The following is a 16,483-nucleotide window of genomic DNA, read 5'->3' as shown; positions in this document are numbered from 1 at the left end:
TCATTTCCTGGAAAACGCTAATAACGGTGATGGCCTCACACAGGTTGACACATTTGATGAAAACGCAATGAGCACTGCAATTACAGCAGGGCAGGGGGCTCTGCCTCATTCCTACTCTTTGTAATTGGTTTTCGTTATTCGTCATTATGTTTTGTCGCAAAGCAAAAAGGTCTGTTTGTTTATTGAATCTGCAGCTACAGTACTCTTCAAGCAAATGAGGCAGACTTGGTGTTATTTCACTCGTGGGGGCCTCTTTCTATATTTAGATCACAGTTTGAGTGTGATGGCGCTGCGCCAGGGATCGAGTCGGTGTATTTAAAAAACACTGCATTTCATCCCATATTTTATATAAGCTCTGCTAAACCAGATTAATGTGATTGTACTGTTCCCCAGGTCGTGGCGACAATCCAAGCTGGACTCGCGGCTGTAAACGCACTGATCTGTGAAAAAGGCCTTTCTACATATCATATCATATCGTAGAACAGCGAACGCGTGATAGGAGAAAAAAAAAACCTGGCTTCATGCTGATGCAGTCTCCTCAGGTATGGTGAGGTGACGCCGCGTGCCTTCCTCTGAATGTCAATGCAGGCAGTCAGATGGTCAAGCTCCTGTAGGCCGTGTGGGAAAGATGATATTTCCATAGTTGCTGTCACAGCACAGAGGTTTTGGGCCAAGTGCGGCGGCTCCTCTGCCCCAACCCCCCCCCCCCCCCCCCCCCCCCCCCCCCTCCCCCCGGCCCAAAGCCTCTCTCTTTGTCCTCTATTGTGTCTTTAGAGGAAACCACAGAATGTTTCACTTTTCTTTTTTTTGCATGAATCTCTGACACATCTGCTTGTTTGTTTTTTAACCCTCGTTATTATAGATTATGCATATGTGAACAGTCGATCCCCTGAATCTCTTACGATGACGCGAGAGGGGAGTTGCAGCTGCGAAGCCTGCGGAGGCCGTATTGTACCCTAATCTGCCTTTGCCTGATAATCCCAGACGCTTGTTTACCTAGCGACCGACCGACCGACTGATGCCATCTCGGCAGCTGCTTGTTCACTTTTGTCGGATTGATTTTGAGCACCGGAGAAAAAACATTTTTTTTATGCATGTCCTTGAGTGTACTTGAAATGATGGTACCCAAATTCCTCCATATGCGTCAGCCCCCCCCCCATCCCTCTCTAAATCCTGGGATCAAGACGGAGGAAAAGCCCTAAAATCCATGATAAAATGGTGGAATGACAAATAAGGAGTGATATTACATAAACAGTGCGTGACGGGGGCGGGGGGGGGGGGGGGGGGGGGGGGGTTATCGGAGCATATGCCTGGAGCAGCAGGTCCCCGGTTTGACTCCCAACGGGTGAGGACCATTTACTGCCGGTCTTCCCTTTACTCTATCACTCCGTTTCCTGTCTCCCCTTCACCGTCAGTATCCAATAAAATACAGTAAAGACTAGTATCAGGTAGGGAAGCATGAGCTCATGTATTTCTATTGACTTAGACAACATTTGATGCAGCATTTTCCCAATAAACTAAGATTTTGTTTTTGTGTCAGTACAGCTAGTTTATTTCCAAGAGTCAGACACTCTGGAGCACTGTAGACATTGTGTGCTCAACTTCGTCCTCCTCCTCCAAGAGGTAGAGAATCAATTATTAGAGACTCATCCTCTCTCTGTGGCACTCCGTAAGGTCGAGTATGAACAAGTAGTGTCAAAGACTTGTCCAAAAGCTTTAATGTCTCAGGCTCGAGCAGCGGCGGGGAAACACCGAAAGAAAGATTAATTTCTGTGGATTGTCAGGTGTCAGTGACGACCGAGCAGTCCACTGTTTGCTGGTTGGCATATAGCAGTGATCTGTGTTATCTGGGATATCGGAGCCCGTGGGCTCTAGTGTTTGTTGGTCTCACATGTTGAGTCTGTCAATTATAAGGAGCTCAGCAGCCTTGATGTCCGGACACATCAAAATTGAATAATGTCTTGCCCATAGCTACAGGCCTGACTTCAGACAGAGAGCACCGCGGCTACTTGCCTGTGGGCGGATAAGACTTCCTCCGGTTGGAGAGAGACCACATGAAAGACGGAGGATGTGAGGAGCTCAGGAGTTCCGTTCCGATGTCAAGAAGCCAGTATGTTATGGGTTTTTTTTTTGTGCTTGATCGCAGGTTTCTTTCACCTGAGAGTTCCCGAGTCTTCTGCAGTGGGCTCGGCCGTGGGGAGGATCAAGGCCCACGACTTGGACATCGGGAAGAATGCCGAAGTGGAGTACACCATTGTGCCAGGCGATGGAGGAGCCATGTTCGACATCACCACCAGCAGCCACAACCAGGAGGGCATCATCATTCTCAAAAGGGTAGGAAGTCACAAAAACCTAAGTAAAGGCAGAGTATCAAATAAAAGTTGGACTGCACAAACAGTTCAATCAAGGCTAATACAAACCAAAAACACTTCTTGAACAGCTCACAAGTTGAATTCTATTCATCCAAGGATTATTTCCAGTCCTTGTACTTTTCTTTTTCACAATTGATCTTAAGTTGCTGCCAAAGAAGATCGAGACTTCCTGTCGAATTTTCACGTTAACAGCCGACCAATAATGGAAAGGCTGGAATATTTTAAATGTGAAAAATATGCTTATTTGAAAGTTAAAGTGAAGTACAGATGTGCTGTTGTAGTGAAATGTTCATTGAGCTTTGAATTTAGGAAGAGGAAGGGATGAGGGTACGTCATCTAATCTCGTCTCTCATCTAGGGATGTATTTGAGAGTTTATGGTTTATATTCTATTTTTTATATACAACTTTAATATAAATATTATCAAACGTACTGCAAAACATATTAATTAAATGCTTCCCTTTAAGTTGACAACATCATAAGTCACACCAGGTCTTAACAGAACCATATCATGCCGTCAAACAGTCTCACATTATGTAAAACCATAGTTAAAAATAATTCTATAGTAAGATGTAGCACATATCTGCTCATCACACTGAACTTCAGCATTTCTGCTGAACAAAAAAAAATCTTGCAACTACACACACATATATTTATATTTAACATTACATATATATGGAGCCTACCTCAGCAACTTGGAGGCGGGTGTGCTGCAGCTCTTACCCGCTACATCCCACAGGTACATGATGTGTGTTACATTTACACCTTGAAACTTCCTGCCGATGCTGTTACACCGGTGCCTGCTGCTGCCGTCGAGCCCCATGGAAATGCTTTTACGTGCATTTACCTCAGTAACCTATAACAGGACAAATCAATGCAGGCGTAACTTTTTAAATATGAATATCCACAAATAGGATATCATAGAATAAATTAAGTGAGCAGATGGAATCTCCGCAGGACACCTGGCAGTTGCAAGGGATGAACGTATGAGCAGTTTGTCTCATTGCCATCAGTACGGTACCTTAAAGCACAGTTCTGAGTAGAAGCATTACTTCCTGTGAGCGACTGTGCTATATGAAGCATTCGCTCAGCATCTCGGGGCTCATTTACTTTGCCTCATGTTCTTTTTTTCTTTTTTTTCGCTGCGAGGATTAATACATCCAGTGCAGAGTGACCCGCAGCGAGAGAGGTCTCGCTCTGTGCTTGTACTTTTCTTTGAAGCACGAAAGTATCTCGTTTAATACCAACATGTAGCATTTGCGGAGCCGTGGTGTCGCTTTGCAAAGTGGCAAGTGGCTCAAAAGCATCTTCATATATTAGAGGAATTTATTACTGTACTCAGTTCTCGTATTAATCCCATTGAGATCTTTCATCTCACTGTCAAGGGGGACACGCGACCGCACGAGGTGAAGATAACGTGACGTTACAGCCACAGACTAAAATAACACGGGGAGAGAGAGGGGTCCAGTGCAACGAGTACTAACAGCATTTTGAGGAATAAATTAACTTTAGCCTATATATTAAAAAATTATAACGCTCTGTTCCGAAATTCAGATCTTGAATTAATATCATGACCTGAAGACTTTAGGAATTAATCATTTCATTTCAATTTTTTTCTAAACAATGCCATTAATAATCACACCAACTCTGAACTGTGATAAGATGACACATGCATTGCGGTTTGTTAAGGAAACGTGTTGCCCTCATTGGTGTACATTCTGCGCTCTGTTGTGACGGCCTCCTTATGCCTAGTTAAAGACTTCCAGCTCCATCGTACCCGCCAACGCACTTAATAGAAATGATATCACTCTTCTGAACCCCCGAGCTCGACTGTGCAAAGCGAGAGGGTGATATTATTTCTCTTTAGACGCCAAATGCTCTTTCAGCTTGGCGACAGTGGGTGGGTAATGTGGATTTTGTGAGAGCTGCGCGAGGGAGACAATGAAAGAGTCTCGGCGTGGTCCCGTCAAGGTTTCACGAGGCCTGTTGTCTTAAAGAAAGGTACGCCTGCTTTTAACAGCGTGGCCAGCGTCAATTAAATGATTTGTACTGATGCAGTCGTCATTAGACTGGCTTCTCGCTGTCATTCAATAATCTGAATATAAGGAAATCTGGGCTCGCTGATGTTAGCTTTGTTTGCTGTGCTACTCTGTCAACAACAACAACAACAACACCTGCAAGAAAACTCAAAGCTTTCAGTTGTTGAGGGTTTTTTTTTTTTGTGTGTAACGTTCTCAGACTGCGACGGCCTCACACAAGCCCTCGCACATTCATTCCCTCGTTCTCCGTGCTGCACTTCCCTTTGGCAGGATGCAGTAAATCCCCGTGGTGAGGTTATGTGCCATTTGTTGTCACTGCCACTGTGGTTCAATAGAGAAGAGTGGGGAAACAAGAACTGCAGAGCAATGCAAAGTTTGCGTAATGCGACAAGCGCAAATTGGAAGTGAAGCTGCGTTGCGATGCAATGCTTTAATGCTCCGAGGATGAGATGGATTTCTGGAGGAGTTCTCTCCCTTTTTGAGATATAGGAACAAGGAGGTTTGTGGCATCATTTTCAAAAGATGGTAGGATGTTGTGTAAGGGAAGGTATAACGGATATGTCACAACTTTACGAAACACGCCATTCGGCTCTACCGTCACGTCTGGGAGCACACAATAATAGTTACCAATAATGGAAATCTTACTTTTATTTGACGCAGCGCTGGTGTTGCTCTTTCTGTTGCCGTTGTTCTGCGCAGGCCGCACTGTAGTTACGTATTTGCTGTTGAGCGCCCTCTGGTGGCCGCGGTGATTATGCTGGGAGCGAAGGAGGACGTCAGGTGACGTTTCCTCAATCTAACCAAGTAGTTTTGTGTCCAAAACTAATGAAAGAACCATTGATTCGAGGTGTGTATTATTGTGCAGTGTTGTATGGGTCGTATCTGAGAGAAGGACGTCCGTGACCGATCTAACTTCCCGCTCAAATAAAGATTTTTATCTGTTAAACGCGAATTAGCTTGTGGAAGATTTAAATTGTGGCTCTCTTATGAAATCTGGCCTTTTCCATGTCAAAGTAGAAAAAAAATACTCTCAAGGAGTTTGTTTTTGTCACTTTATTTTATTTCAAGCAGAGGCCATAATTTCATCTGATTGCAAAAGTAATGGACAAAAAAAATTGTGCAGCCACTTCTCTCTGGTTTTGTGCCTTTAAGGGTTTTTTCTGATTTAAGTGTCTAAAACATTTTTTTCGGGTCGGGGGGGGCGTGAATGCAAATCTGCATTTGTTTTTCTGATCTACCTGACTAAGGCATTCGTTAGCGGGAGCATTTTTAGTACATGCCCCAGCACACCAGCACACAAAGGTGTGTGAGATCCTTTGATCCCCCCCGAAAAATCTGCATCTGAGTGAGTAATTGATTCCCAGCTCAGCGTAAGAGCTCCCTCGGCTCTCGCTGTGCACGTGCTTCACAAAAACACCTCCTGCGTGTGTGTGTGTAAATCATGCATGTGTGCATGTGTTTATGATTGGTGCTTATATTATGTGAACGGCTATATATCACCGTACGGTGACCTTCGCAGTTTGGCAGTAATGGAATAACAGACTGAGACAGAGAGCAATTATGACATAAATGACTGCGGCTATTTGTTCGTGTCGTGTATACCCTTCGACGGACGGCCAGGACGCGTCTTTTCCTCTAATTGTTTTACGTCCAGCGTTTGATACGCTGCCATAACTATAACAATGAGGCCGAGTGATATATTCCCCACAGTGGGACTCGGCTGCACAAAGCCACTGTTGATGGGGGACACCGTGAGCCACTTTAACTGTCCAAACCAGCCCCCCCCCCCCTGCGGTGTGATTCACTAAACAACATGTGATCCTACACATGTGAGATTGGGATTTTGGCAGGACATGGACAGAGTGAGAGAACGAGAGGAGGGAAAGAACGAGCTGAGCGTTGGAAAAGGTTGCGGGGAGTAGGTAGCTGTGGAGATGAGATGTTCACTGTGTTCCCAGAATACTGACCCGCCCACACACTTGTCTTATTTCAGATTGGTTGAATATCCCCCGAGACAGGTGTGCAAATGTGTGCAGACAATCCTCTCCTCTCTACCCCTCTTGCTCTCTCTCCGTCTGTTTCTTTCTCTTTGCACTTGCCTCACTCGCACACACACACACACACACACACACACACACACGTTGAGAACGAATAATACCGCAGGACAGAGACGAAAGCCACATTGTACACAGAGCAGAATTTTGGCAGATCCCAAATTAAAGACTCAGGAAGGTTGGTTATGATAAGAGGATCAGGCTGAGTAATGGGTTCAAAGGATGATCATCTTTTTTTCCCCAGAAGAAGGGGAGAGAGAGAGAGAGAGAGAGAGAGAAAAGGGAAAAAGGCACAGAGGGGGTTTGTACATCCCATCTGCAAAACACAAGATTATGCGAGACAATAGGTAAATCCACCGATGAATTCCCGGGGAATCGCGCAGACAAATGTGAGCACACGGAGCGACATACTGTACATGAAGAAAAAAAAGAAGGCACGTGGAGGGACACGGCTTTATTCAAACACCGGCGTGCGTACAAGGGGGAGCAGGAGCACTCCCGCACCTTGGCAGCGCCTGGAACGATAACCTTGGGTCGTGTTGAGAGGAACTGTTAGTCACTTGTCCTCTTTTCCTGCATGTTTATTTCCCTCCTCCCCGGGGGAGCGAACGGCTGCGGATTATTCGTAAATTGAAATTTGCTCTTCTGAGTCGTCAAAAGGGGAACAGCGCAGTGTGTGCGCAGCGACAGCATGTATAGCTCAATATCTTTTGCTGGCTCGCATTCAGGGAACCCATTTGAAAACATGACTGTATCTCTCGCGCCCCTCTCGCTCCACAGTGCACCGGATGAAGGGCGTTCGCTCGCAGACCTCTGGCTCCGGCTCCAAATCCATTTGCCCCGCGTTGTCACAGGCGTTCAGAAAACAATGTAGAGGAGGGCAGGTGACTTGTAAACTGCCAACTGACACATGTTCATGTCTTTATACATAGGCAAAAGTTACAGTGCAGTTTGATTTACGGTAATAAAACAGTCAAGGTAAATTGTCGGTTGCTCGGTTCTTTAGGGGGCAGGTGAAGTGTTGTGAGGTTATTTTAAGACTTGTTGCCAAGGCGTTACAGTGATCACAGTTGCTATGGTGTTTGCATACTCAATGTGGATTGGCAGCTGGGACTCGGGGGCTGGGGCGTTTTTTCACCCCTCACATCTCCTGGCGATGTGCACTGTACCTGATTGGATCACACGAAAGTACGGGAGCAGCCGGACCTCCAGGGGTGACGGGGGATGGATCCACATGAAACCACTGTGTTGGCGGAAATATTTGACCGTGCGCAACAGGTGGCAGCAGCCATTATCCTGTAAACTAAGGAATAGGTCCTCAGCCCTGATCAAGACTCTCGTGGACTGAATGAGGACGAGACCAATCGAGGAGAAAGCAAACGCAGTAACCAAGATTCACCGACAATCTTCTTCCATCTTTCTTTTGTTGTCTTCTTGGACCTTCACAGACCTCAGTGTGGAGACAGATTAATATCAAGTGTAAATGAAAGGATGCTCTGAGAGCGTTCGTCATATAGGCGATGTCCACGTCGGTTGTTAAGGTGTTGGTAGATGTTTGTGCCACAAATTTAACCTTTTTAATTTAACTTTTTAGAAAATAATAACTTCAGTAAATGTTTGAAACTTTCAAAACAAGGAGGGAGCGAGATCTCTAGCAGACTCTAGTCCAAGGCTCCAGACAATACACAAACTGCTCTACCGCTGGAAACTGATACTTAATGAGGCAACAGTCTAAAATAGAAAACCAAAAAAAAAGTATGCAGTGATTTATCCATCTCGCATAAGGTGACATTTTTTCCTCCTCGCCCCAGAACAGCACATTAGGTGATTAATGTTATGTCGCCGCATGACATTTACGAAGAGCTCGTCACCAACAGAAACTGACAAACATTTGCATACAAAATATCTGCAACTAATTGCCCGGATTTGCCTCCGCTCAGACAATTTCCCCTCCCTCCCTCTGGAGTCGGAGCCATCGGCAGTGTCGAGGCAAGAAGCCTTTTCATCCTCCCCGCCGTCAATTAAAGACTTCATTTCTCTAAAACCAGAGAGTGAGTGCGGTCTCATTTCTCTATCAGAAATGTCATTACTGGGCTGTTTGAAGGAGTGAATCATTTCAGAGAATGGAAGCCGCCTTTTCAGTCTTGATGAGATACCACCAGGAAGTAACATGGCCAAATTACCATAGGTAATGAGCGAACTGCGAACTGGACTGAAGGCTAGAAAAACAGTGAGATGTGTTGGCTGAATACTAAAGAATGTCCTCACCTTGAGAAAAGAGTCACAGAAACTCGTATGCGATCTCTGTATTACCACGGGGGCAATTTCAGGATATTACATTGTAAAGACTGATAGCCCCTGTATCTGAGAGCTCATCCAGCGGCATGATGCCGACTCGCGGAGTCTTGCTCACAGACGAGCAGTTGAAACTAATCTATTGATTATAGAGCCGAACGTTCCGGCGGGAGGTGAAATGAGTTATTTTAAGGCCCAGGTGTGTGTGTGTGTGGGTGTGTGTGTGTGAAAGGAGTCAAACGAAGCTGGGGCTAAAGACAGAAACAACACCTCAGCAGCAGCAGGAGATCCAGGTTGCCCCCGACGCAGACGAAGAATACTCAGCGAGCGAACCGGACGGAGAGCGCGCGTCTTCTTCATGTGCGGGAGAATGAGTGCGGACGGGAGTGAGAAAGAGGAGGCGGAGGTGGTGCTTTTGGCGCCGATGAAGTGCCCCCCCCCCCCCCCCCTGGTGGCCCAGGGGAGGGCGAGGGTGTGATAGATTGAACCGGTGTCTCGAGGGCTCATCCCGTGGTGTCCTGTCCAGAGAGCCTCTCACAGTCACTCCACTTGCAGCGCGGACGGGGCACCGCCGGCGAGGCCCCTCCGATGGCATTCCGCCGTCGTGAGCAGCGGCGCGATGGAGACGCTCGGAGGCGGCCAAGGACACAAACCGATGTGACTGATGGCAGCACAATAAAGTGAGCGTCTCCTCGGCCACAGTGTTAGGACCCCTCCGGTATTAAGAGGGGGGGGGGGGGGGGGGGGGGGGGGGGGGGGGGGTGGCGGCACATCAAATGGCTCTCTGGGCCCAGCGTTTAGCTTTTCTCTTCTGATGATAAGCTCATTGTGGTCAGCTGACTGCTGACGGGCACGACGCTGGCTCTTAAGCCTGGCAGAATCTCTTGACTGTCAGTCATTGACTGCGGTGACCTTATGAAGACGCCCTTCGTTCACAACGCAGACATCAGAGTTCTAATTGCCTATCTCAGAATCTCAGAGAAATTTCTTCCCTCACTGTGGCGGCTTTGCATTGCAGAAATAATGAGCTGAGCTTAATAGTTGGCACTATTAGAGCTCCGTCGCAACCCAACAGGCAAATCTTTGGTCTTTCTTCCCCGCTGATGGCTGCTGTCGTGTGGGATCAAGAGGTTTTGCCACTTTGCGAGAATTAAGCAGCCAGACGAGTCCTAAATGCTTCTGGTCGGAGAAATGTGTTGGCTTATTAGGAAACATGCCATATTCCTGGCATGTTCTCTTTTTTTGCCGAGCTTTGACTCGCTCTCGGGGGACGAGTCTTGTGAGGGGGTGTTGATGATTCATAAGTTGTATTGTAAATATATAATGCTGTGGTTAAATGGGTTTAAGGGCTGCTCTGCGTATCACCGGTTACACTGTGGGTTTTTTTTTTGGTTTTTTTATCAGCAGCCTCTTCAGGTAATTCCTACAAACACAAACGAAATCAGCCTGCTAATGACTTGCTGTGCCGCGTTAATGATTCTTCCAGGGGAAAGTCTGGAGTCGCCCAAGATCGTTCCCCCATATCAGTTGGCGAAGGTTGGGAAAGGAATATTGAACCCTGCTATTGTACTTCTCAAGTGAACACACACAAACAAACGGAGAACTTATTAAATATGCATATCAGTCTGCTTATCGCCCCATCCCTAAAATAACCACCACGCCGGGGGGAACAAAAAAAGAGACAGACCTTAGTGTCAGGTGAACACCATGTTTCAGTCCATGGATTTCCTCTTGTTATATCTCGCATCCATTGTTCTTTGTTCACACGTGGATGTGGCGACGCAAGGACTTTTCAACGTGTGTGTAAAACTGTACCTGTGAGACTGCGATGCCTTTATTAGTCCCCTCGTCCTAAATGAACAAATTCCCTTGGAAAATATAACAGGTTCAACCGGCATGAAGAAGAAAAAATAAGTTCCTTCATTCAGTATCACTGCCAGTGCAATGAAGGTGCACATTTACATATCAAAGGGCGCCGCGCCACGTCTAGAATTTCAAGTGTGCTCTGTTGTGATGTTGAAGAGCAGCAGCACTGACATGAGAGGAACTCGCTCTGTCCTCCTTTACAAATTCTACACTCGGTACACTTCCGCGTTGCGCCCGCACTAACCCATTAGAAGGTGCATCACAGGCGACACTTCAAACGCGCGACTGGACGTCGCACCGGTGTCCGCGGCGCTGTTCAAAGTTATGACATATGCGCGAGCGTGTGGATTTTGGCCGATAGTTATTCACACAGCTCCGTGTGCATAAGTAGGCCATCTTCAAGGATGAGGTTGGGGGAAGAAAAGAAACGAGAAATGAGACTCTGCGGAATGAGTGACCATTCCCCGTTCCGCCTGCCAAGGAGAATTCCCCTGTGGCCTCCAGATCCTCCCCAGGTCAAGTGTTGACACATTAGCACGTCTTCTCATTAACGCAGAGTTTCTCATTACCCCCCCCCCCCCCTCCTGGCCTCATTTCATTCCTATCTAACGACAACATATCCCAGACACACTCGGACCGGCCTGCGTCTCGGAGCGGCACTGCTTTTTGCCCCCCAGAAAACTGGATTTGCAAATGAATCATCGGGGATTTTCACGACATTTTAATCATGCTTCCTCCATCACTCTGCTTCCTCCATCACCTTTTTAACACAAAAAATACTATACTGTTTTACGTGGATAAATAAATCTTATAACGGGTGGCCATGTAATGATGAATTAATGTACAAAGAATCACCTGACAGAGGTCTGGAGACCTGGATGATCATTTAGCACCGGCCCTCGTCGTCGGAGCATCTGGCCAACTAAACTCTCTCAAACAACACTTTTGTCAAAGTGGCGGCATCTGATTTGCATTGTAGTTTCAGCATTGCACTCAGAAGTTGTTACTGGCACCAAGGCTGGTAAATTATGCGCTGTCGAGGAAAAAGGGTGTAAAAGTTCCCCCAGTCTGAAACACCAGAGCTAGACTTTGGGGTAGAGGCGTAAAAGTGTCGTTCTCATCTCCCGTTTCGCTTCAGGCCCCCTAACACTTCAAAATCCCCCCAACTACAGGAAACCACAACCGCCATTGTGAAAATCACCACTTTTGATGATTTGGATCATGCTATCACATAGTCAACAAATATATCACCCCGTTGACTGTTTTTGTGCTGTTTTCTTTGCAGGGAATTAGCCATTTTGATGTGTTTTTGTAGTCTCCTCATGTGCAAATGTTCAACTAGAAGAATGTCCTCTAAACAAAAGCTAACTAATAGTCATAAAAGCTTTCAGCCCTAATTCTTTTCAACTAATCTCGGAGTGCAGTTTCTCAAAAGGGGTTCACCTGTTCTGAAGCAACTTGCTTGTGGTGTCATATCTATACGTATTTGATAGGCGTCTTAATTCAAAAATAATTGAGAGTGACGATGCCTTTGAAGGTCAAGGATCTTCTTGGAATTTTCAAATATCTTTTCAAACTTGTCAATTTTAACATTTAACAATGTTTCTCATGCTCAGCTGATGTTAAATTAGGACATTTTTTCAATCGAATTAATCGTCGACTGGAACCCGAGGATGCCTGGTGGTGCTCGCTGGTTTAATACATAGAAATCAGACTCAGTAATAAATGGCGAGAGTTGTGTGATGATTCAGCATGTTGAAGTGGAAAGCAAGGCCTTGTCGCCTTGTCCCTGTCGAGACTCGTGGCTAATGAATCCCGGTGTACACACCTCCTGCTGTCCAACTTCCGCAGCATCGCCTTCCCTCCTCGCACTCCACCTGGGCATGTGCTCGTCTATTCGCGCCAGTCTGGGCACAATATCATATGCGGCACTGCTATCGACTGCTATCAGGCATCAGGCGTTATTAGTTTGTATGTCACCTGGGGTTTTTGCATCGCACCCACTTCAAATCGCCGCAATGTGTTGATCGTAAGACTGATGCATCTATTGGAATCTCTAGAAACGTGTTCCCTTTCAGAGCAGAAAGTGCACCGAGTTCCCTTTTTGATGGTTATTTCCAGCCGGAGCGGGAACCAGCGGGGAGTTCGGAAAAACTGAAATAATGACTGCTGCTCATCCGCAGCCACTTTGGTCCGCGTCGCGTGGCAGGAAGTCTCCGGGGTTTAAACGCAGGGGGATCATCATTTGAACGGCACCTGCAATGAATTCAGTATTTGCACTGAGGACTGTAGCTCCGCAGAGCTCGGTCTTCTTCCTGCTAGCCTTGTCACTCCTGGAAAGAGAGATTGAAAGGGACAGAGTGTATTTCCTGTTGAAGGATCGTAGAGCCGTGCCGAGCCAGTTGCATCTGGCGCACTGCAATCAGACCAATCATGGTGGTTGATGGTCAGTGATTGGTTTCAGATTGTCTTGCCTGCATGCAGCTCTCTTTCTCTCCCTCTGTCTCGGACACCTGCTGCAGCAGAGAGACTGTGAAACCATGGAGATGGAGGAGGAGACACCGAGGGGCTCGAGGAGCATCTGCTCATCCCCGTGAAATCACGACTGTACACAGCCTCTGATCACCTCTAGTGGTTGGAATCTAATTACGTCGCTAATTCATGTGCATTTAATTTGGACAGATGATTGGTCGTATTTATCTTGCAGCACATAGAGCTTCTTTTCTCTCTCTCTCTCTCTTCCTCTACATCCTGTAGTGCACCTCCCACCGCACAGTTCACAGATCTATTACCAGCTGTTTTCACCCGGTGCCTCTTTTTGGAACAACATGCCAGAGAAGCTCAAGTCCTGGGGCAGAAAGATAGCACTGCCGCCACAGCGGTTACATGTTAGTCAATTTGAGAATACACCGAAAGGAATGTCTCTCATGTGACTCCAGGGCCGCTGGAGCATGGCCGACCGCGAGCGCGCCAAGTGCGGTTCGGTCACACGCGAGCGGGCAGGAGACGGGCAGAAGCAGGAAACACAGGTGTCACCGCTGTCGGATCTTTATGCGGCGGCTCCAGACATGCCGAGGATGCCAATTCTTCCCCTTGCTTTTTGACTAATTGACCCTGAGCTGATATGTCAGGGGCTTGAAGGGCTGGAACGCCTGAACCCCCCCCCCTTGAGCTGTTGTCTGCAGAGCGCCTGCAAAGAGGTGAAGTTCTGCTGAAGCAAGTAAGCACCGGCTTGATATGAGGAGGCCGACGTTGACATGCGATAGCAGTTACTCATCCCTGTAAATGCCAGACTAACGAAACGTGAGCCGAGGGGCAAACTGCCGTCAACGCCGATGCTCCTACTCCTAGTTACAGCGTCTCCTCAAGAGCTCTCCGCTCGCACGGGGATGAGCACCACGGGGAAAGGGGCATTACGGCAGGAGCGCTGACACCGGTCTCGACCGTGACACAGTAACGATTCGAAAAACAAACTCTCGGTGTAAAGTCAGACTCTAACTGGTTACTCTCGTCTTTGTTTTTCGCTTTTCGTAGCCGCTGGACTACGAAACCAAGAAGGCGTACACCTTTAAAGTAGACGCCTCCAACGCTCATCTGGATCCGCGGTTCCAGAGCTTCGGGGCCTTCAAAGACACGGCGACGGTGAAGATTAACGTTCTGGATGTGGATGAGCCGCCGGTGTTCAATAAGCCTTTGTATGTGATGGATGTGTACGAAGACACGCCCGCGGGCACCATCATCGGAGCGGTGACGGCGCAGGATTTGGACGCCAGCAGCAGTCCAGTCAGGTAAAGTTACTGTCAGAAATAACACACTCACGCTAACACGCGCACACACACTCTTTGCACAGACACCTGCTCTAAAAGGATTCAGTCAGAGGCAAGAGCAAGTTTGACTCTCGATGAGCAGCATTAAGATTCTATTTAGTGGAAAACTATTTCTCTAAGCTTGTGGTTAAATATTTTTAGCAAACAGTTCAAATTCACAACCTGCTTTTTAAAAAAAAATGCTTAAATATCAGAATAATTTGCGGATGAGATTGGAGTCTAGCTCTTTTAATTGAAAAATACATGTCATTCATTGGAAAAAAAAATAATTCAATCCTTTTAAACATTCGTCTGCAGTTTCACTGAATTTTTCAAGTCCATTTTTTTATCACAGACAAGCCAAACATGAAAATACCAATACAATTATTTAATAATTTCATGTGTATTTCCCCTAAAATTTTGAGAAATGGACCAAAAATATGATGCAAAAATTGACAAACAATTGCCGTTTTATGATAAACTTTAAGGTCACGGTGGGAAATTCACATCACAGTTTCTGCAATAAAAAAAAACAGCAAATCAAGAAAACAAGTTTTTCATCTACAGTGATGAAATTTAATTCAGGTTTTTGTTTTGTAGTAGTCAGATGAAGTAATCTGACATAACCTCACTTCACTGGATACTGTGTTTTCAGTGTTTGATCGTCTTACTGGTGTGTTGCTACTTCAGTCCAGTACAAAGCCATCAGGGAATATCAGAAAGAAACTCCACGTCAGTTTGATCCACAGTTTGGAAAATCTAGTGGGTTATGTAAAATACTCTTCGTGTAATCCACTGTGGCTAATAAAAAGTTTATTTCTAATGAAGAAGGCCTGGATCTTCATCTCCAGAGGATTTACTATCGAACCGAGTCTCCCTCGTTACTCCCGAGGGGACAAAGGAGCTTAAGGGGCGCAGTGCTGTGATAATGAAACCAGTGATTGAAAGTTTTAGGAACTCTAATCCATTCATCAACGTCTCCAGTCTCCATTCATCAATGTCACCGTGACTTTTAATCTCGAGAGTATTGCCAGTTTCACTCATCGGCTCGAGGACTAATCAGTCTATGTAGAACATTTGACATTGTCATGTAACAAATCCTGCTGGCGTCACGTCTTGGCAGGTCCGGAGCTGTTGGTGACGCGGTGCGACGGAGAATATTATTAACGTGGCCCCGTGTTTGCATATCTGCACCTGATATACGCACTCTCAAAAAAATCTGCATGTGAGTGCATATTATCTTGAGTTTACTTTGACAGTGACCGATACAAACTATATTAAAGCTGCATTTTTAATGCTTTCAGATGCCGTATTTGCAGCTGGACGTTTGATTTGAAAACTTTACTTGCTTTTAGTTTCACTAAGAACCATCAGTTCACCTCCAAGTGGCGGCTCGCCATGACGTCACCATTGGAAACGGCAGAGTTTAGTGTTTTGGCAGGCACTATCTTGGTTTTTTGTGACCAGAAGTAACCATATTTTGTGGTGGGGCCTGACGAGAGCTCGTCCACTGCGCATCCACCTGCACCTTTCTCTACCCTTCTAATTAATACATTCGTTCCTTAGGTTTTGATTTCTATTTTATCGTTTTTCAAATATTTCAAATTCATAAATACACATACAGTACATATTATACACGTCACTTTATTGTGGATCTTTAGTTGGTGCTTGTGAGGTGAGACGATCAAACATCACCGACTCCGCAACTGATTTAAACTCAGGGCGAGTCGTTCCTCTTCACTCTCAATCTCTGTTTCTTACTATGCACCTCACACACACACACACACACACACACACACACACACACACACACACACACACACTCTATCCCAGCATTAAACCTGAGTGCTAGGTAACAATAGACCGTCCTTTGCAAAAGACAAAAGGAGTGTATTAAAAAATGAATGAGAACCCTTTTTTGTTTTTTAAAATCTATTAGCCGCTGTTGCTCGGGCAAGATTGCTTGGTAGTAATGGTTTCCTCAAAGATGCGTCAGCCGAGCATAACGCGAAAGGGGCGAAGGAAGGATACCTGTTGCGCAGAGTTGTTTTAT

General features: G+C 46.2%; 1 protein-coding gene across 1 annotated transcript in view; it reads left to right on the top strand.

Annotated features, from left to right (window-relative positions):
* Positions 1-16,483, top strand: part of LOC118291414 (cadherin-12-like) — an 82,590-nt gene that overhangs the window by 51,569 nt on the left and 14,538 nt on the right. The window contains exons 6-7 of the mRNA XM_035619669.2: positions 2,147-2,334; positions 14,159-14,412. Of these exons, the coding sequence (XP_035475562.1) occupies positions 2,147-2,334; positions 14,159-14,412 (442 nt within the window). The remainder of the gene's footprint in view (positions 1-2,146; positions 2,335-14,158; positions 14,413-16,483) is intronic.

Source organism: Scophthalmus maximus, chromosome 21, assembly GCF_022379125.1.
Source record: "Scophthalmus maximus strain ysfricsl-2021 chromosome 21, ASM2237912v1, whole genome shotgun sequence".
NCBI classification, from domain to species: domain Eukaryota; kingdom Metazoa; phylum Chordata; class Actinopteri; order Pleuronectiformes; family Scophthalmidae; genus Scophthalmus; species Scophthalmus maximus.
This window is presented reverse-complemented; position numbering and strand designations above follow the sequence as displayed.